General features: G+C 46.1%; 1 protein-coding gene across 1 annotated transcript in view; it reads left to right on the top strand.

Moving 5' to 3' along the window:
* LOC141107394 (sodium/hydrogen exchanger 2-like) overlaps positions 1-19,991 on the top strand; it is a 92,920-nt gene extending 72,929 nt beyond the window's left edge. The window contains exons 9-12 of the mRNA XM_073598097.1: positions 5,872-5,974; positions 6,827-6,955; positions 12,752-12,818; positions 19,571-19,991. Of these exons, the coding sequence (XP_073454198.1) occupies positions 5,872-5,974; positions 6,827-6,955; positions 12,752-12,818; positions 19,571-19,677 (406 nt within the window). The 3' untranslated portion in view covers positions 19,678-19,991. The remainder of the gene's footprint in view (positions 1-5,871; positions 5,975-6,826; positions 6,956-12,751; positions 12,819-19,570) is intronic.
* Positions 19,992-23,592: the final 3,601 nt, after the last annotated feature.

Raw genomic sequence — 23,592 nt, 5'->3', positions numbered from 1 at the left:
GGAACTTTCCTGTGAAGGGTTATGTCCCTGCTCATGCCTGCTGAACCATGAGTCAACGGTAATAATGCTGACCGCCCTGTCCAACGAGGCCAAAACATTGCCTTCCACGTGCCGGTAGAGAGCCAGAATGGCTTTCCGTGAAAAGAAATGGCGTTTGGGAACCTGCCACTGAGGTACCGCACATTCCACAAATTCACAAAAGGGGGCAGAGTCTACAGTTGAAAAGGCAGCAGTTGCAGTGCTAACAATTTGGCCAAGCTAGCATTTAGACGCTGAGCATGTGGATGGCTGGGACCAAATTTCTTTTTATGGTTCAGCAACTGGGGTAGGGAAATTTGCCTGCTAAAATCAGATGGTGGTGTACTGCTAGCAGATTGGCTGCAAATACTTGGGACACATATTGCTATATCTTCATTCTTCTCAGTGCAGGACTTTGAGAGGACTTGAGGTATAGTAGGGTTGGAGATCCCAGGTGAGGAGCAAGGAGAAGTCCGCCTTTTTCTTTGATGTGGGTTTTTCAAGTGTTGCCAACGGACTGCATGGGAGGTTGTCATGTGTCTGGTCAAGCATGTGGTGCCCAAGCGGCTGCTGTTCTGGCCACGCTTGATCCGCTTCAGACATAGGTTGCAAACAGCAATGGTGCGATCTGCTCCACACGTGTTGAAAAAGGCCCACACCAAGGACATTTTAAAAGTCAGCGGGGAGTCAGCAGCGCCCTGCACCTACAGAGCTCTGCTGTGTGATGCAATAGGGTGGCTGCCCTTAAGCTGCCCCCCAGAGGACATCCTGCCTCATTGGAGATGTGCCTTCTCCTCCTCCTCTCTTCTATCAGGCACCCAAGTACAGTCAGTGACCTCATCATCCCCTCCCTCCTCGTCACTGGAGCAAACCTGGCAGTATGCTGCAGCTGGGGGAACATGACTGCCAGTTTATTGTCCTTCTTGGGCACTCCCTCTCTCTAGGCTCACGTTACTCACGGCTCACGTTACTCCCTTCCTCAACCTGGGTACCATCATCGGAGCCTTCAAATCGCTGCGCATCTTCCAGCAGCATGTACCCGACACTGTGGTCGAATAATTCGGGGGACTCCTCCGTGCATGATGGTGGGGCTACGGAAGGAGTGACTGTGGACAAGGAGCCAGTGGAATAGGCCACTTTGGCAGCTGCGTTGGAAGGAAAACTACTCTGAGCCTTGGTGACAGAGGATACAGAGGATGAGGAGGATGAGGATGGCTTTGTTATCCACTCCACCAACTCTTCTGCATGTTGTGGCTCAATAACACGGTCAGCAGCAGAAAAAAAGGACAAGCGTGCCCCGCGGCCACCTGCAGAGGATGCACCATGTCCATGACCAGCACTGTTGACTGTAGACACAGAGGCAGCTTGCCCTCTTTTATTGGCCTGTGAGCGTCTGCCTCTCCTTGGTGGCCTTCCAGACATGATGTATATTTTGTTTTGTAACACCACACTACACTGTATTGTGTACTATGTACACCACCAGAAGTGTATTAGAAGCTGTACGCACTGTATTAGATACTGTGCACACCGCCTGCACTGTATTAGCAACTGAACTACGGTTGCACTGTAGGTATATATAGGCTACACTGGATGCAGAGTATATATATATATATATATATATATATATATATATATATATATATATATATATATATACTAGACTGACTGTATATATATATATAACAAATACACTGCCACTAACTGAATATCCTGCCTGCTTAATCTAAATCACACTCTCTCTCCATCCACGCCAACAACACTACACAGGGCCGCCGTGTAGGCAACCTCTTATATAGTGTGGGGCATGGACTTAGTCCCCCTGAGCCATGATTGGCCAATGGCACCCTGCCTTTGGCCAATTATGGCTCTCTTAGCAGAGGGTGCTGGGATTGGCCAAAGCATGCAGGTCAGGTGCATGCTTTGGCCAATCATCATACAGCAATGCACTGCCATCTCGCAGTGCATTATGGGGCGTTCCGCAACGCTCCGATTTGCTGCGATTGCCCCATAATGTTCGCTCTTGGGCGAACGGATGAACACCCGATGTTCGACCCGAACATCAAGCTCATCCCTAGTCAAGAGCCCCCTACCTTCCCTTACATCACAGTCCACCTGCCTCAACTTGTGCTGCTGCCGGGCAGAAGAGCTGGGGGCAGAGCTGGGAATCCAAAAGTGCAGGGTCTAGAGGAGGACTTTAGTCATCTGCTAATGTCTGTTGAATGCTGAGACTAGGGGAGGCAGAGATGAGAAAGTGGCGAAGATGGGGTTGGGGGGGGGGGGTGTCACAGTTGCATGAGAAATGCGAGGGTCACATGAAATGGGCTGGTGGGCTGGATTCGGCGCGCAGGCCTTGTGTTTGACACATGTGCTCTATAGTATCTCTTATTCTTTTTCTTTGCAGGAAACAATGGATTCCAAGCAGAAGCAATGTGCTGTCATTAAGTTCTTGATGAAGGAGGGGTGCAGGCTGTCTGACATCCATAGAAGGCTACAAAATGTTAATAGAGAAGACACCATTGATAAGAGTCACCAATGACCGGACAATGCTTCTGCTTGGTAGAGTAACTCTTCCTCTATAGTAACTCTTCGGCTTTTTCCTTTGCAGGTGAATAATGGATTCCAAGCAGAAGCATCATGCTGTCATTGAGTTCTTGATGAAGGAGGGGTGCAGGATGTCCGACATCCACAGAAGGATACAGAATGTTTACGGAGATGACAAGACCCTCCCTCCCGTACGCTATCCATATATATTGGACATGACTACACCTTGTTTACGGAGATAACAACATTGACAAAAGCAATGTCTTGTTATTGGTGACTCTTATCAATGGTGTCATCTCCATAAACATTTTGTAGCCTTCTGTGGATGTCGGACATCCTGCACCCCTCCTTCATCAAGAACTCAATGACGGCACATTGCTTCTGTGTGGAATCCATTATTTACCTGCAATGAAAAATAATAATAATAAGACTTACTATAGAGGAAGGGTTACTATAGAGGAAGAGTCACTATAGAGGAAGAGTCACTATAGAGGAAGGGTTGCTATAGAGGAAGAGTCACTATAGAGGAAGGGTTGCTATAGAGGAAGAGTCACTATAGAGGAAGGGTTACTATAGAGGAAGGGTTACTATAGAGGAAGAGTTACTATAGAGGAAGGGTTACTATAGAGGAAGGGTTACTATAGAGGAAGGGTCACTGTAGAGGAAGAGTCACTATAGAGGAAGAGTCACTATAGAGGAAGAGTTACTATAGAGGAAGGGTTATTATAGAGAAAGAGTCACTATAGAGGAAGGGTTACTATAGAGGAAGGGTTACTATAGAGGAAGAGTTACTATAAGGGAGGAGTTACTATAGAGGAAGGGTTACTATAGAGGAAGGGTTACTATAGAGGAAGAATTACTATAGAGGAAGAGTTACTATAGAGGAAGGGTTACTATAGAGGAAGGGTCACTGTAGAGGAAGAGTCACTATAGAGGAAGAGTTACTATAGAGGAAGGGTTACTATAGAGAAAGAGTCACTATAGAGGAAGGGTTACTATAGAGGAAGGGTTACTATAGAGGAAGAGTTACTATAGAGGAAGGGTCACTATAGAGGAAGAGTCACTATAGAGGAAGAGTTACTATAGAGGAAGGGTTACTATAGAGAAAGAGTCACTATAGAGGAAGGGTTACTATAGAGGAAGAGTTACTATAGAGGAAGGGTTACTATAGAGGAAGGGTTACTATAGAGGAAGAGTCACTATAGAGGAAGGGTTACTATAGAGGAAGAGTTACTATAGAGGAAGGGTTACTATAGAGGAAGGGTTACTATAGAGGAAGGATTACTATAGAGAAAGAGTCACTATAGAGGAAGGGTTACTATAGAGAAAGAGTCACTATAGAGGAAGAGTTACTATTAGGGAGGAGTTACTATAGAGGAAGGGTTACTATAGAAGAAGAGTCACTATAGAGGAAGAGTTACTATAGAGGAAGGGTTACTGTAGAGGAAGGGTTACTGTAGAGGAAGGGTTACTGTAGAGGAAGGGTCACTGTAGAGGAAGAGTCACTATAGAGGAAGAGTTACTATAGAGGAAGGGTTACTATAGAGGAAGGGTTACTATAGAGGAAGAGTTACTATAAGGGAGGAGTTACTATAGAGGAAGGGTTACTATAGAAGAAGGGTTACTATAGAAGAAGAGTCACTATAGAGGAAGAGTCACTATAGAGGAAGGGTTACTATAGAGAAAGAGTCACTATAGAGGAAGGGTTACTATAGAGGAAGGGTCACTATAGAGGAAGAGTCACTATAGAAGAAGAGTTACTCTAAGGGAGGAGTTACTATAGAGGAAGGGTTACTATAGAGGAAGGGTTACTATAGAGGAAGAGTTACTATAGAGGAAGAGTTACTATAGAGGAAGGGTTACTATAGAGGAAGGGTTACTATAGAGGAAGGGTTACTATAGAGGAAGGGTTACTATAGAGAAAGAGTCACTATAGAGGAAGGGTTACTATAGAGAAAGAGTCACTATAGAGGAAGGGTTACTATAGAGGAAGAGTCACTCTAGAGGAAGAGTTACTACAGAGGAAGGGTTACTACAGAGGAAGGGTTACTACAGAGGAAGAGTTACTATAGAGGAAGGGTTACTATAGAGGAAGGGTTACTATAGAGGAAGAGTTACTATAGAGGAAGGGTTACTATAGAGGAAGGGTTACTATAGAGGAAGAGTTACTATAGAGGAAGGGTTACTATAGAGGAAGGGTTACTATAGAAGAAGAGTTACTATAGAGGAAGAGTCACTATAGAGGAAGAGTCACTATAGAGAAAGAGTCACTATAGAGGAAGGGTTACTATAGAGGAAGAGTTACTATAGAGGAAGGGTTACTATAGAAGAAGAGTTACTATAGAGGAAGAGTCACTATAGAGGAAGAGTTACTATAGAGGAAGAGTCACTATAGATGAAGAGTCACTATAGAGGCATGGATACTCAAATTACTCATGTAATTTGAATGCATTCTTTAACTATGTGCAATATTGTATCGGCTTTGCTTTTTGTATGTTACTTTTTTATGTGGGACTATTTCTGTAATAAATACTTTACTGTATTTACATTTGTCAATTTTATCGGCCAATTGTACCTCACACCTCATTCAAAGTCCCAAGGGCGACATCCATGTTTCTATTGTATTAGGGATGGAGGTGTGTTACTGGTGTGTTACTGGTGACACTTGGCCTCTTTTTTTTTTTTTTTTTTTTTGAGTTACTATAAAGGAAGGGTCACTATAGAGGAAGAGTTACCATAGAGGAAGGGTTACTATGGGGGAAGGGTTACTATAGAGGAAGAGTTACTATAGGGGAAGGATTACTATGGAGGAAGAGTTACTATAGGGGAAGGATTACTATGGGGGAAGGGTTACTATAGAGGAAGGGTTACTATAGGGGATGAGTTACTATAGAGGAAGAGTTACTATAGGGGAAGAGTTACTATAGGGCAGTGATGGTGAACCTTGGCACCCCAGATGTTTTGGAACTACCCATAATGCTCAACTACACTGCAGAGTGCATGAGCTTCATGGGAAATGTAGTTCCAAAACATCTGGGGTGCCAAGGTTCGCCATCACTGCTATAGGGGAAGAGTCACTATAGGGAGGGGGTACTCCACCAACATGTGACATTTGTATGACCTATGGGAGTTAAAAAAAAAAAAGTTACACCCACTTCTGCATTACTTTTAGTACAGCCCTGGTACATGGAATGCCGAGTCTCTATGAATGTTTCATAGACAGGTATAAAGATCTGCAGACTTCATGGCAACAAACACAATCTGTATTCTTCTCATAGAGCCGGTATTTATTTTGTTTCTGTACTTTTTCAGTAAATATCAGAAGTCATCATCCGGAAAAGAGAACCTGTCTGCCCAGCAACTGGAGAACATCAAGGAAATATTATCCAGGAACTTGTACCGGATCAGGAAAACGGTGAGCGAGTCTGAATGTCATTATCTTCAGGGAGAAGAAAACTTACCTGAAGGTAACAAGCCCGGATCACACTGTTCCCGGGGGGGATGTTGGTCCCGGTGTGGAGATCATTCAGAATTCAATGACAGGAGCATTTGACTGGCGCCAAGCAGGTTTTTCAATCCCAAGCCCATCTACATGGGCGCTTTAAAAGATGTTACAGTAATCAGTGAATGGATTGTACATGTTTGCATTTAAGAGAAGCATTTGTGTTACTTCACATGGAATTAAACACTGCTTGTAACATTGAGGAGGCTTTGTGGACATCCTGGGCTTTTTTGTTCCTTGTAGTAGTTTGTGTCTCAGCCCCTCCCACAATGGAGAGATTTCCTGCAGTAGTTTGTGTCTCTGCCCCTCCCACAATGGAGAGATTTCCCTGTAGTAGTTTGTGTCTCTGCCCCTCCCACAATGGTGAGATTTCCTGCAGTAGTTTGTGTCTCTGCCCCTCCCACAATGGAGAGATTTCCCCCAGTAGTTTGTGTCTCTGCCCCTCCCACAATGGTGAGATTTTCCTGCAGTATATTGTGTCTCTGCCCCTCCCAAAATGGGGAGATTTCCCCCCTGTAGTTTGTGTCTCTGCCCCTCCCACAATGGGGAGATTTCCCCCTGTAGTTTGTGTCTCTGCCCCTCCCACAATGGGGAGATTTCCCCCAGTGGTTGCCCAAAGCTGGGAATTCCTGCAGGGAGATAAGTACAAGACTCAAGTTTGTGATAACACCATATTGTATGTGACTGAAATCAAAGGTTTGGGTGGAGTTTTATAACATCATTTCTTGAAGTTTTATCTTCTCCTGTCATTTATCCTCTGAACAGACTCCATCGTACAGCAGACACACTCTGACTGCGGACCCCGGGGCCCAACAAGCTAAAGAGATCCTGATCCGGAGACATCAGAGCCTGCGAGTCACTCTCAGCAAGTACGAGCAAACGTACAGGAAGCAGGTACTCCGCCCCCGCTTACTGTATCTCTACCAATCAGAAACAGGACCTCAGGGGAGGGTCCCTTCAAACTCACTAAACCCACCCCCAAATATATACCAACCCCAACCCCACATATATACCAATCCCACCCCCTACTTATATACCACCCCCAACCCCACATATATACCAATCCCTCCCCCTACTTATATACCAATCCCTCCCCCTACTTATATACCAATCCCACCCCCAAATATATACCAACCTCACCTCCACATATATACCAATCCCTCCCCCTACTTATATACCAATCCCTCCCCCTATTTATATACCAATCCCACCTCCACATATATACCAATTCCACCCCCACATATATACCAATCCCTCCCCCTATTTATATACCAATCCAACCCCCACATATATACCAATCCCTCCCCCTACTTATATACCAATTCCACCCCCAAATATATACCAACCCCACCTCCACATATATACCAATCCCTCCCTACTTATATACCAATCCCACCCCCAAATATATACCAATCCCCCTTACTTATATACCAATCCGACCCCCACATATATACCAATCCCTCCCCCTACTTATATACCAATCCCCCCCTACTTATATACCAATCCCATCCCCAAATATATACCAACCCCACCTCCACATATATACCAATCCCTCCCCCCACATATATACCAATCCCACCACCACATATATACCAATCCCTCCCCCTACTTATATACCAATCCCTCCCCCTACTTATATACCAATCCCACCTCCACATATATACCAACCCCACACTTTTATTATTATTATTATACGAGATTTATATAGAGCCAACAGTTTACGCAGCGCTTTACAATGTATAAGGGGGACAACACAATTACAGTTCAATACAAAAGGTACAGGAGGGCCCGGCTCGTAGAGCTTACATTCTAAAGGAATCCCACACCCACATATATACCAATCCCTCCCCCTTCTTATATACCAATCCCACCCCCACTTATACCAATCCCACCCCCACTTATATACCAATCCCTCCGCCACATACAGTATCTGACAAAAGTAAGTACACCCCTCAGTCACATTTGTGTAAATCTTTTCTTCTATCTTTTCATGTGACAACACTGAAGAAATGACACTTGTCTACAATGTAAAGTAGTGAGTGTACAGCTTGTATAACAGTGTAAATTTACTGTCCCCTCAAAATAACTCAACACACAGCCATCAATGTCTAAACCGCTGGCAACAAAAGTCAGTACACCCCTAAGTGAAAATCTCCAAATTGGGCCCAAAGTGTCAATATTTTGTGTGGCCACCATTATTTTCCAGCACTGCTTTAACCCTCTTGGGCATGGAGGTCACCAGAGCTTCACAGGTTGTCACTGGAGTCCTCTTCCCCTCCTCCATGATGACATCACAGAGCTGGTGGATGTTAGAGACCTTGCGCTCCTCCACCTTCCGTTTGAGGATGTCCCACAGATGATCAATAGGGTTTAGGTCTGGAGACATGCTTGGCCAGTCCATCACCTTTACCCTCAGCTTCTTTAGCAAGGCAGTGGTCATCTTGGAGGTGTGTTTGGGGTGGTTATCATGTTGGAATACTGCCCTGCGGTCCAGTCTCTGAAGGCAGGGGATCATGCTCTTCTTCAGTATGTCACAGTACATGTTGGCATTCATGGTCCCCTCAATGATCTGTAGCCCCCCAGTGCCGGCAGCACTCATGCAGCCCCAGACCATGACACTCCCACCACCATGCTTGACTGTAGACAAGACACACTTGTCTTTGTCCTCCTCACCTGGTTGCCCCCACACACGCTTGTCACCATCTGAACCAAATACGTTTATCTTGGTCTCATCAGACCACAGGACATGGTTCCAGTAATCCATGTCCTTAGTCTGCTTGTCTTCAGCAAACTGTTTGTGGACTTTCTTGTGTATCATCTTTAGAAGAGGCTTCCTTCTGGGATGACAGCCATGCAGACCAATTTGATGCAGTGTGCGGCGTATGGTCTGATCACTGACAGGCTGACCCCCCACCCGTACAACCTCTGCAGCAATGCTGGCAGCACTCATACGTCTATTTCCCAAAGACAACCTCTGGATATGACGCTGAGCACGTGACCTCAACTTCTTTGGTGGACCATGGCGAGGCCTGTTCTGAGGTAAACCTGTCCTGTTAAACCGCTGTATGGTCTTGGCCACCGTGCTGCAGATCAGTTTCAGGGTCTTGGCAATCTTCTTATAGCCTAGACCATCTTTATGTAGAGCAACAATTCTTTTTTTCAGATCCTCAGAGAGTTCTTTGCCATGAGGTGCCATGTTGTACTTCCAGTGACCAGTATGAGAGAGTGAGAGTGATAACACCACATTTAACACACCTGCTCCACATTCACACCTGAGACCTTGTAACACTAACTAATCACATGACACCGGGGAGGGAAAATGGTTAATTGGGCCCAATTTGGAGATTTTCACTTAGGGGTGTACTGACTTTTGTTGCCAGCGGTTTAGACATTAATGGCTGTGTGTTGAGTTATTTTGAGGGGACAGAAAATTTACAAAATGACGTGAGGGGGGAGGGTGTTTAGGGGAGATTGGACATTACATTGTACACTTCAGCTATTAGTAACAAATGAATAATAAAAAGAATGTTTTCTCACATGTGTTTTATCTTTTCTCCACTAGATGGTGACACAACACCATATTTCTACGAATGTAAAAAAGTAATTAGGAGTGCAATTAATTGCTTTTTACTTTTTTAAAACACACCTGATGCCCGGATTGGTGGAAGGGTGCTGCAGTCTTTCCAATTTCATTTGATTTTGTGTTCACATGGCGCAGATTTGGGTTTATATATTTATATGAACGTTCTTTTATTTTTATTTTTCATCTACCTATTGGAGGTACGGATCCTACAGAGTACAGCTTCCACCAGTGCCGGTGCACCAAGGACCTCACACATCCCCTGTCACCATCAATGTAATCCAGGCACTGGATGGGGCACTTTGGTTAGAAGTCAGTTAACACGCCAGATGATCAGAGACTGCAGACATAATACAGGAGATGGTCAGAGACTGCAGACATAGTACAGGAGATGGTCAGAGACTGCAGACATAGTACAGGAGATGGTCAGAGACTGCAGACATAGTACAGGAGATGGTCAGAGACTGCAGACATAATACAGGAGATGATCAGAGACTGCAGACATATTACAGAAGATGATCAGAGACTGCAGACATGATACAGGAGATGATCAGAGACTGCAGACTTAGTACAGGAGATGATCAGAGACTGCAGACATAATACAGGAGATGATCAGAGACTGCAGACATATTACAGAAGATGATCAGAGACTGCAGACATGATACAGGAGATGATCAGAGACTGCACACATAGTACAGGAGATGATCAGAGACTACAGACAAAGTACAGATGGTCAGAGACTGCAGTCATAATGCAGGAGATGATCGGAGACTGCAGACATAGTACAGGAGATGATCAGAGACTGCAGACATAATACAGGAGATGATCAGAGACTGCAGACTTAGTACAGGAGATGATCAGAGACTGCAGACATAATACAGGAGATGATCAGAGACTGCAGACATATTACAGAAGATGATCAGAGACTGCAGACATGATACAGGAGATGATCAGAGACTGCACACATAGTACAGGAGATGATCAGAGACTACAGACAAAGTACAGATGGTCAGAGACTGCAGTCATAATGCAGGAGATGATCGGAGACTGCAGACATAGTACAGGAGATGATCAGAGACTGCAGACATAATACAGGAGATGATCAGAGACTGCAGACATAGTACAGATGGTCAGAGACTGCAGACATAGTACAGGAGATGATCAGAGACTGCAGACATGATACAGGAGATGATCAGAGACTGCAGACATAGTACAGGAGATGATCAGAGACTGCAGACATAGTACAGGAGATGATCAGAGACTGCAGACTTAGTACAGGAGATGATCAGAGACTGCAGACATAATACAGGAGATGATCAGAGACTGCAGACATAGTACAGAAGATGATCAGAGACTGCAGACATAATACAGGAGATGATCAGAGACTGCAGACATAGTACAGGAGATGATCAGAGACTGCAGACATAGTACAGGAGATGATCAGAGACTGCAGACATAGTACAGGAGATGATCAGAGACTGCAGACATAGTACAGGAGATGATCAGAGACTGCAGACATAATACAGGAGAGGGTCAGAGACTGCAGACATAATACAGGAGATGATCAGAGACTGCAGACATAGTACAGGAGATGATCAGAGACTGCAGACATAGTACAGGAGATGATCAGAGACTGCAGACATAATACAGGAGATGATCAGAGACTGCAGACATAGTACAGGAGATGATCAGGGACTGCAGACATAGTACAGGAGATGGTCAGAGACTGCAGACATAGTACAGGAGATGGTCAGAGACTGCAGACATAGTACAGGAGATGATCAGAGACTGCAGACATAGTACAGGAGATGGTCAGAGACTGCAGACATTGTACAGGAGATGATCAGAGACTGCAGACATAGTACAGGAGATGGTCAGAGACTGCAGACATAGTACAGGAGATGATCAGAGACTGCAGACATAGTACAGGAGATGGTCAGAGACTGCAGACATAGTACAGGAGATGTTCAGAGACTGCAGACATAGTACAGGAGATGGTCAGAGACTGCAGACATAGTACAGGAGATGATCAGAGACTGCAGACATAGTACAGGAGATGGTCAGAGACTGCAGACATAGTACAGGAGAGGGTCAGAGACTGCAGACATAGTACAGGAGATGATCAGAGACTGCAGACATAGTACAGGAGAAAAGGGGGTTAAGGTCCCCCTGACTTCAGCTTAGGCAGCAGAGATCTGAGGGCTTTTAAAGGTCTTTTTAAATGCCCCGCCCATGTAGGAAGAAAAGTGAATTAAATGTTCTTCTCTTTCATAAAATAAGAATGCAAAAACAGCCTTAGTGTGACCTGTAACCTGGGGGTGGGGGCGGGGTATACTGAGCATGTGCAGATGTTGGTGTGTGAGTATGGCCGGGTTCGAGCCGCGCCCACACACGGTCCTCGGAGTTGAGGTCCGGATGATAAATATTAGACATGTGATATCCAACTGCAGAGCGTGAGGTTTATTTTGCAGGAAGATACTGACATTCCTGCTTCTTAGTGCCCCCTAGAGGAAGAAAAGACACACAAGTTGTATTATTTGGATATTTGTAGCACATGGCAGACTGTGACCGCGCTGTCCACATCATCCACCATCTGAATACAAAGTTCCAGTGATTGCCATCCCAGGATCCAAAAGTACCACCTATCCGGGATCTCGTCTTTTTGTAAATCAGACCCATCGGGGTGTAATTTAAAAAATAACTGCATAGCAATTGGCCCAGTGAAAGTTATTAGGCCGTGTGCTGTGACGGTTGAATGCCTCCCATTGATTTAAAATGCAAAATACTTTTTGGCCACCAGGTGGCACTAAAACCCGTGATACTGACCGCCATGCTGTGGCCAAATGCGTTATTTTCCATTTTAAATCAATAAAAAATACTCGAACATCAAAGGAAATCACCTAATAACATTCGTTTTTTTGCCCATTTATGCAGAACGATTGCTCATTCACTATCACTGGCCGAATTGCTTTGCTAATTATTATTATTATTTTTTTTTTAATTACACCTCGATGTTTGTGGCAATGTGATCACCAAGAAGAACTCTTTCTGCTTTTTTATTTAATACAAGTTTTTTTTTTTTTTTTTGTTCTTTTTTTTGTAATTTTTAGAGTGTTGACTCGGCTTTGCTGCTCGGTGTGCCACGGAAAAAAACAAAACTATTCCGTTCATTATCTGGTGAGTCCAGAGATCTGCAGAGGGCTGCAAGCAGTGGAGTTCCTTTTTAATGAAATCAGTGAGAAGTAGCTAGGAGGACACAGGAGGATCAGATCATAGAGGAGGACACAGGAGGATCAGATCATAGAGGAGGACACAGGAGGATCAGATCATAGAGGAGGACACAGGAGGTTCAGATCATAGAGGAGGACACAGGAGGATCAGATCATAGAGGAGGACACAGGAGGTTCAGATCATAGAGGAGGACACAGGAGGATCAGATCATAGAGGTGCATGACAGGAGGATCAGATCATAGAGGAGGACACAGGAGGATCAGATCATAGAGATGTATGACGGGAGGATCAGATCATAGAGGTGTGTGACGGGAGGATCAGATCATAGAGGTGTATGATGGGAGGATCAGATCATAGAGGTGCATGACAGGAGGATCAGATCATAGAGGAGGACACAGGAGGATCAGATCATAGAGGAGGATGATGGGAGGATCAGATCATAGAGGTGTGTGACGGGAGGATCAGATCATAGAGGAGGACACAGGAGGATCAGATCATAGAGATGTATGACGGGAGGATCAGATCATAGAGGTGTGTGACGGGAGGATCAGATCATAGAGGTGTATGACAGGAGGATCAGATCGTAGAGGAGGATGACGGGAGGATCAGATCATAGAGGAGGATGACGGGAGGATCAGATAATAGAGATGTATGACGGGAGGATCAGATCATAGAGGAGGACACAGGAGGATCAGATCATAGAGGAGAATGACGGGAGGATCAGATCATAGAGGAGGATGACGGGAGGATCAGATAATAGAGGTGTATGATGGGAGGATCAGAGCATAGAGGAGGATGACGGGAGGATCAGATCATAGAGGAGGATGACGGGAGGATCAGATCATAGAGGTGCATGACAGGAGGATCAGATCATAGAGGTGTATGACAGGAGGATCAGATCGTAGAGGAGGATGACGGGAGGATCAGATCATAGAGGAGGATGACGGGAGGATCAGATCATAGAGGAAGACACAGGAGGATCAGATCATAGAGGAGAATGACGGGAGGATCAGATCATAGAGGTGTATGACAGGAGGATCAGATCGTAGAGGAGGATGACGGGAGGATCAGATCATAGAGGAGGATGACGGGAGGATCAGATCATAGAGATGTATGACGGGAGGATCAGATCATAGAGGAGGACACAGGAGGATCAGATCATAGAGGAGAATGACGGGAGGATCAGATCATAGAGGAGGATGACGGGAGGATCAGATAATAGAGGTGTATGATGGGAGGATCAGAGCATAGAGGAGGATGACGGGAGGATCAGATCATAGAGGAGGATGACGGGAGGATCAGATCATAGAGGTGCATGACAGGAGGATCAGATCATAGAGGTGTATGATGGGAGGATCAGATCATAGAGGTGTATGACAGGAGGATCAGATCGTAGAGGTGTATGATGGGAGGATCAGATCATAGAGGAGGATGATGGGAGGATCAGATCATAGAGGAGGATGATGGGAGGATCAGATCATAGAGGTGTATGACAGGAGGATCAGATCATAGAGGAGGATGATGGGAGGATCAGATCATAGAGGAGGATGTCGGGAGGATCAGATAATAGAGGTGTATGAAGGGAGGATCAGATCATAGAGATGTATGACGGGAGGATCAGATCATAGAGGAGGATGACGGGAGGATCAGATCATAGAGGAGGATGACGGGAGGATCAGATCATAGAGGTGCATGACAGGAGGATCAGATCATAGAGGTGTATGATGGGAGGATCAGATCATAGAGGTGTATGACAGGAGGATCAAATCGTAGAGGAGGATGACGGGATGATCAGATCATAGAGGAGGACACAGGAGGATCAGATCATAGAGGAGGATGACGGGAGGATCAGATCGTAGAGGTGTATGATGGGAGGATCAGATCATAGAGGAGGATGATGGGAGGATCAGATCATAGAGGAGGATGATGGGAGGATCAGATCATAGAGGTGTATGACAGGAGGATCAGATCATAGAGGAGGATGATGGGAGGATCAGATCATAGAGGAGGATGATGGGAGGATCAGATCATAGAGGAGGATGTCGGGAGGATCAGATAATAGAGGTGTATGAAGGGAAGATCAGATCATAGAGATGTATGACGGGAGGATCAGATCATAGAGGAGGATGACGGGAGGATCAGATCATAGAGGAGGATGACGGGAGGATCAGATCATATAGGTGTATGAAAGGAGGAACAGATCATAGAGGTGTATGATGGGAGGATCAGATCACAGAGGTGTATGAAGGGAGGATCATATCACAGAGGTGTATGACGGGAGGATAAGATCATAGAGGTGTATGATGGGAGGATAAGATCATAGAGGTGTATGACGGGAGGATAAGATCATAGAGGTGTATGACGGGAGGATCAGATCATAGAGGTGTATGACGGGAGGATCAGATCATAGAGGAGGATGACGAGAGGATCAGATCATAGAGGAGGATGACGGGAGGATCAGATCATATAGGTGTATGACGGGAGGATCAGATCATAGAGGAGGATGACGGGAGGATCAGATCATAGAGGTGTATGACGGGAGGATCAGATCATAGAGGAGGATGACGGGAGGATCAGATCATAGAGGTGTGTGACGGGAGGATCAGATCATAGAGGTGTATGACGGGAGGATCAGATCATAGAGAAGGATGACGGGAGGATCAGATCATAGAGGAGGATGACGGGAGGATCAGATCACAGAGGTGTATGAAGGGAGGATCAGATCATAGAGGAGGATGACCGGAGGATCAGATCATAGAGGAGGATGACGGGAGGATCAGATCATAGAGGAGGATGACGGGAGGATCAGATCATAGAGGTGTATGAAGGGAGGATCAGATCATAGAGGAGGATGACCGGAGGATCAGATCATAGAGGAGAATGACGGGAGGATCAGATCATAGAGGATGACGGGAGGATCAGATCATAGAGGAGGATGACGGGAGGATCAGATCATAGAGGATGACGGGAGGATCAGATCATAGAGGAGGATGATGGGAGGATCAGATCACAGAGGTGTATGAAGGGAGGATCAGATCATAGAGGAGGATGACGGGAGGATCAGATCATAGAGGTGTATGACGGGAGGATCAGATCATAGAGGAGGATGACGGGAGGATCAGATCATAGAGGTGTATGACGGGAGGATCAGATCATAGAGGAGGATGACGGGAGGATCAGATCATAGAGGTGTGTGACGGGAGGATCAGATCATAGAGGTGTATGACGGGAGGATCAGATCATAGAGAAGGATGACGGGAGGATCAGATCATAGAGGAGGATGACGGGAGGATCAGATCACAGAGGTGTATGAAGGGAGGATCAGATCATAGAGGAGGATGACCGGAGGATCAGATCATAGAGGAGGATGACGGGAGGATCAGATCATAGAGATGTATGACGGGAGGATCAGATCATAGAGGAGGACACAGGAGGATCAGATCATAGAGGAGAATGACGGGAGGATCAGATCATAGAGGAGGATGACGGGAGGATCAGATAATAGAGGTGTATGATGGGAGGATCAGAGCATAGAGGAGGATGACGGGAGGATCAGATCATAGAGGAGGATGACGGGAGGATCAGATCATAGAGGTGCATGACAGGAGGATCAGATCATAGAGGTGTATGATGGGAGGATCAGATCATAGAGGTGTATGACAGGAGGATCAGATCGTAGAGGAGGATGACGGGATGATCAGATCATAGAGGAGGACACAGGAGGATCATATCATAGAGGAGGATGACGGGAGGATCAGATCGTAGAGGTGTATGATGGGAGGATCAGATCATAGAGGAGGATGATGGGAGGATCAGATCATAGAGGAGGATGATGGGAGGATCAGATCATAGAGGTGTATGACAGGAGGATCAGATCATAGAGGAGGATGATGGGAGGATCAGATCATAGAGGAGGATGATGGGAGGATCAGATCATAGAGGAGGATGTCGGGAGGATCAGATAATAGAGGTGTATGAAGGGAGGATCAGATCATAGAGATGTATGACGGGAGGATCAGATCATAGAGGAGGATGACGGGAGGATCAGATCATAGAGGAGGATGACGGGAGGATCAGATCATATAGGTGTATGAAAGGAGGAACAGATCATAGAGGTGTATGATGGGAGGATCAGATCACAGAGGTGTATGAAGGGAGGATCATATCACAGAGGTGTATGACGGGAGGATAAGATCATAGAGGTGTATGATGGGAGGATAAGATCATAGAGGTGTATGACGGGAGGATAAGATCATAGAGGTGTATGACGGGAGGATCAGATCATAGAGGTGTATGACGGGAGGATCAGATCATAGAGGAGGATGACGAGAGGATCAGATCATAGAGGAGGATGACGGGAGGATCAGATCATAGAGGTGTATGACGGGAGGATCAGATCATAGAGGAGGATGACGGGAGGATCAGATCATAGAGGTGTATGACGGGAGGATCAGATCATAGAGGAGGATGACGGGAGGATCAGATCATAGAGGTGTGTGACGGGAGGATCAGATCATAGAGGTGTATGACGGGAGGATCAGATCATAGAGAAGGATGACGGGAGGATCAGATCATAGAGGAGGATGACGGGAGGATCAGATCACAGAGGTGTATGAAGGGAGGATCAGATCATAGAGGAGGATGACCGGAGGATCAGATCATAGAGGAGGATGACGGGAGGATCAGATCATAGAGGAGGATGACGGGAGGATCAGATCATAGAGGATGACGGGAGGATCAGATCATAGAGGAGGATGACGGGAGGATCAGATCATAGAGGTGTATGAAGGGAGGATCAGATCATAGAGGAGGATGACCGGAGGATCAGATCATAGAGGAGAATGACGGGAGGATCAGATCATAGAGGATGACGGGAGGATCAGATCATAGAGGAGGATGACGGGAGGATCAGATCATAGAGGATGACGGGAGGATCATATCATGGAGGAGGATGACGGGAGGATCAGATCACAGAGGTGTATGAAGGGAGGATCAGATCATAGAGGAGGATGACGGGAGGATCAGATCATAGAGGTGTATGACGGGAGGATCAGATCATAGAGGAGGATGACGGGAGGATCAGATCATAGAGGTGTATGACGGGAGGATCAGATCATAGAGGAGGATGACGGGAGGATCAGATCATAGAGGAGGATGACGGGAGGATCAGATCATAGAGGTGTGTGACGGGAGGATCAGATCATAGAGGTGTATGACGGGAGGATCAGATCATAGAGAAGGATGACGGGAGGATCAGATCATAGAGGAGGATGACGGGAGGATCAGATCACAGAGGTGTATGAAGGGAGGATCAGATCATAGAGGAGGATGACCGGAGGATCAGATCATAGAGGAGGATGACGGGAGGATCAGATCATAGAGGAGGATGACGGGAGGATCAGATCATAGAGGATGACGGGAGGATCAGATCATAGAGGAGGATGACGGGAGGATCAGATCATAGAGGTGTATGAAGGGAGGATCAGATCATAGAGGAGGATGACCGGAGGATCAGATCATAGAGGAGAATGACGGGAGGATCAGATCATAGAGGATGACGGGAGGATCAGATCATAGAGGAGGATGACGGGAGGATCAGATCATAGAGGATGACGGGAGGATCATATCATGGAGGAGGATGACGGGAGGATCAGATCACAGAGGTGTATGAAGGGAGGATCAGATCATAGAGGAGGATGACGGGAGGATCAGATCATAGAGGTGTATGACGGGAGGATCAGATCATAGAGGAGGATGACGGGAGGATCAGATCATAGAGGTGTATGACGGGAGGATCAGATCATAGAGGAGGATGACGGGAGGATCAGATCATAGAGGAGGATGACGGGAGGATCAGATCATAGAGGTGTGTGACGGGAGGATCAGATCATAGAGGTGTATGACGGGAGGATCAGATCATAGAGAAGGATGACGGGAGGATCAGATCATAGAGGAGGATGACGGGAGGATCAGATCACAGAGGTGTATGAAGGGAGGATCAGATCATAGAGGAGGATGACCGGAGGATCAGATCATAGAGGAGGATGACGGGAGGATCAGATCATAGAGGAGGATGACGGGAGGATCAGATCATAGAGGATGACGGGAGGATCAGATCATAGAGGAGGATGACGGGAGGATCAGATCATAGAGGTGTATGAAGGGAGGATCAGATCATAGAGGAGGATGACCGGAGGATCAGATCATAGAGGAGAATGACGGGAGGATCAGATCATAGAGGATGACGGGAGGATCAGATCATAGAGGAGGATGACGGGAGGATCAGATCATAGAGGATGACGGGAGGATCAGATCATAGAGGAGGATGACGGGAGGATCAGATCATAGAGGAGGATGACGGGAGGATCAGATCATAGAGGAGGATGACGGGAGGATCAGATCACAGAGGTGTATGAAGGGAGGATCAGATCATAGAGGTGTATGACGGGAGGATCAGATCATAGAGGTGTATGACGGGAGGATCAGATCATAGAGAAGGATGACGGGAGGATCAGATCATAGAGGAGGATGACGGGAGGATCAGATCACAGAGGTGTATGAAGGGAGGATCAGATCATAGAGGAGGATGACGGGAGGATCAGATCATAGAGGAGGATGACGGGAGGATCAGATCATAGAGGTGTATGAAGGGAGGATCAGATCATAGAGGAGCTGACATTGTATCTTCTGATTGGCAGTTGGCGCTCCGGACACTCCGGTGAAATACTCCAGAAGGAACCTAGACGGTGGCGGTGTGACTTTGCCTTGTGAGAAGTCGGAGGAGACGATCGAGGAGGAGGATTGAAGCTCCTGGCAGATCATCTGCAGAAATCCCAGCAATATCCTGAAGCTTAGCCGCCGACTCCCAGACCTGTAGAGAGGCTTGTAGATGCCGAAGTCCAAATGGTGGATAATCACAGCACAACGTCTGCCACATGGAGGGATATCCCCTGCAGGGGCCCCAGGGACCTTAGGAGACCCTCCACCCATCCCCCAACCTGAAGAGCGCAATCACAGCATGTACATGAAAGAGGACCTGTCCTGTACAAACTCAGCCTGTAAAGAGGACCTGTCCTATACAAACTTAGCCTGTACATTAAAGAGGACCTGTCCTGTAAACACTCAGCCTGTTCATTAAAGAGGACCTGTCCTATACACACTCATCCTGTACATTAAAGAGGACCTGTCCTATACACACTCAGCCTGTAAAGAGGACCTGTCCTATACACACTCAGCCTGTACATTAAAGAGGACCTGTCCTATACACACTCAGCCTGTAAAGAGGACCTGTCCTATACACACTCAGCCTGTAAAGAGGACCTGTCCTATACAAACTTAGCCTGTACATTAAAGAGGACCTGTCCTATACACACTCATCCTGTACATTAAAGAGGACCTGTCCTATCCACACTCATCCTGTACATTTAAGAGGACCTGTCCTATACACACTCAGCCTGTACATTTAAGAGGACCTGTCCTATACACACTCAGCCTGTAAAGAGGACCTGTCCTATACACACTCAGCTTGTAAAGAGGACCTGTCCTATACAAACTTAGCCTGTACATTAAAGAGGACCTGTCCTGTAAACACTCAGCCTGTTCATTAAAGAGGACCTGTCCTATACACACTCATCCTGTAAAGAGGACCTGTCCTATCCACACTCATCCTGTCCATTAAAGAGGACCTGTCCTATACACACTCAGCCTGTAAAGAGGACCTGTCCTATACACACTCAGCCTGTAAAGAGGACCTGTCCTATACACACTCATCCTGTAAAGAGGACCTGTCCTATACAAACTTAGCCTGTACATTAAAGAGGACCTGTCCTATACACACTCATCCTGTACATTAAAGAGGACCTGTCCTATACACACTCATCCTGTCCATTAAAGAGGACCTGTCCTATCCACACTCATCCTGTACATTAAAGAGGACCGGTCCTATACACACTCATCCTGTCCATTAAAGAGGACCTGTCCTATACACACTCATCCTGTCCATTAAAGAGGACCTGTCCTATACACACTCATCCTGTAAAGAGGACCTGTCCTATACACACTCATCCTGTCCATTAAAGAGGACCTGTCCTATCCACACTCATCCTGTACATTAAAGAGGACCGGTCCTATACACACTCATCCTGTCCATTAAAGAGGACCTGTCCTATACACACTCATCCTGTCCATTAAAGAGGACCTGTCCTATACACACTCATCCTGTAAAGAGGGTCTGTCCTATACACACTCAGACCTGTCCTCTTTAATGTACAGGCTGGCTGTACAGGTGGGAGCGGCTAGCCATGACCACTGAGCCCGTCCACTTCAATGACAGGTTGCTGGCACCTGCAGTTATTTGTGGCAGTTCGCACATCCGGTGATTACATGTGGTCATCACTGCTGGACACACAGAAAAGTGCAGATAATCGCTGGCTCTACAAACAGCCACAAATAGCTGCGTCCACCGCCAGCCTGTCATTGAAGTGTCTGGGCTCAGAGGCCGCAGCTAGCCACTCACACCTGTCAAAAACATCAGCTGGAATCAGCAGATTTCTCCCGCTGCCATTTTCACCGTGGCAGAACACCTGTGTGCATGTAGCCTGAAAGAAGCTGTCATTATCAACTTGGTTTTACAGGTGGAGGAGTCCCGGCTGTCATCCTTATTCCTTGGTGAGTTAGGGGCTTCGGACAAGCATGCAGCCAGTGAAATGTAAAGACATTTAATTTGCATGTGCTTCCCAGTGACTCGCTCCAGTAGTGCAGTGCCTTGAAAAAGTATTCATACCCCTTGAAATTCCCCACATTTTGTCATGTTACAACCAAAAACGTAAATGTATTTTATTGGGATTTTATGTGATAGACCAACACAAAGTGTCACATAATTGTGAAGTGGAAGGAAAATGATAAATGATACAAATAAATATGTGAAAAGTGTGGGGGGAGGGGCATTTGTATGGCGCCCCCCGGAGTCAATACTTTGTAGAACCCCCTTTCTCTACAAGTCTTTTTGGGGGTGTCTCTACCAGCTTTGCACATCTAGAGAGGGACATTTCTGCCCATTCTTCTTTGTAAAATATCTCAAGCTCTGTCAGATTGGATGGAGAGCGTCTGTGAACAGCAATTTTCAAGTCTTGTCACAGATTCTCAATGTGATTTAGGTCTGGACTGTGACTGGGCCATTCTAACACATGAATATGCTTTGATCTAAACCATTCCATTGTAGCTCTGGCTGGATGTTTCGGGTCGTTGTCCTGCTGGAAGGTGAACCTCCGCCCCAGTCTCAAGTCTTTTGTAGACTCTAACAGGTTTTCTTCTAAGATTGTCCTGTATTTGTCTCCATCCATCTTCCCATCAACTCTGACCAGCTTCCCTGTCCCTGCTGAAGAAAACCATCCCCACCACATGATGCTGCCACCACCATGTTTCACGGTGGGGATGGTGTGTTCAGGGTGATGTGCAGTGTTAGTTTTCCCCACACATCGAGTTTTACTTTTAGGCCACAAAGTTAAATTTTGGTCTCCTCTGACCAGATCACCTTCTTCCACATGTTTGCTGTGTCCTCCACATGGCTTCTCACAAACTACAAACAGGACTTCTTATGACTTTCTTTCACCAATGTCTTTCTTCTTGTCACTCTTCCATAAAGGGCAGATTTGTGGAGAACACGACTAATAGTTGTCCTGTGGACAGATTCTCCCACCTGAGCTGTGGATCTCTGCAGCTCCTCCAGAGTTACCATGGACCGCTTGGCTCTTCTCTGATGAATGCTCTCCTTGCCCGGCCGGTCAGTTTAGGTGGACGGCCATGTCTTGGTAGGTTTGCAGTTGTGCCATACTCTTTCCATTTTCCGATGATGGATTGAACAGAGCTCCGTGAGATGTTCAAAGCTTGGGAGATTTATTTATAACCTAACCCTGCTTTATACTTCTCCACAACTTTATCCCTGACCTGTCTGGTGTGTTCCTTGGCCTTCATGATGCTGTTTGTTCACTAAGGTTCTCTAACAAACCTCTGAGGGCTTCACAGAACAGCTGTATTTATACTGAGATTACATTACACACAGGTGGACTCTATTTACTAATTAGTTGACTTTTGAAGGCAATTGGTTCCTCTAGATTTTAGTTAGGGGTATCAGAGTAAAAGGGGGCTGAATACAAATGCCCCTCCCCCCCCCCACACTTTTCACATATTTATTTGTATCATTTATCATTTTCCTTCCACTTCACAATTATGTGACACTTTGTGTTGGTCTATCACAGAAAATCCCAATAAAATACATTTACGTTTTTTGGTTGTAACATGACAAAAATGTGGGAGATTTCAAGGGGTATGAATACTTTTTCCAGGCACTGTATATCTGAGGATGAAGATGACAGCCCCGGAACCAGCACCTTTTTAAAAACAAGTCCGTAAAGGAAACTCCCATAATGCTTTTAGAGCAGCTCTGATCTCAGGAATAAAAGTGAACACCTCATTTGTGGCTGAGTCTGGGCGCTGGACCCGTGTGTGAACACCGAGGCGAGGATTGGGTGGACTGGTCGTTTTTGTGATGATATTATTTCTAACATGACCCGGCAGGTGGGAGGCCGGGGTCGTATTGAGGGGCAGAAGAGCAACGATTGCCCGCAAAGTACCAGAACAACTCGATTTCAGCTTACTGATACTTAACCCCAACAGAAATCAGAGTCACATTGGGGGGAGATTTACTAAAATTGGAGCACAT

The sequence above is a fragment of the Aquarana catesbeiana genome, linkage group LG09 (genome assembly GCF_042186555.1).
Source record: "Aquarana catesbeiana isolate 2022-GZ linkage group LG09, ASM4218655v1, whole genome shotgun sequence".
Lineage (NCBI taxonomy): Eukaryota > Metazoa > Chordata > Amphibia > Anura > Ranidae > Aquarana > Aquarana catesbeiana.
This window is presented reverse-complemented; position numbering and strand designations above follow the sequence as displayed.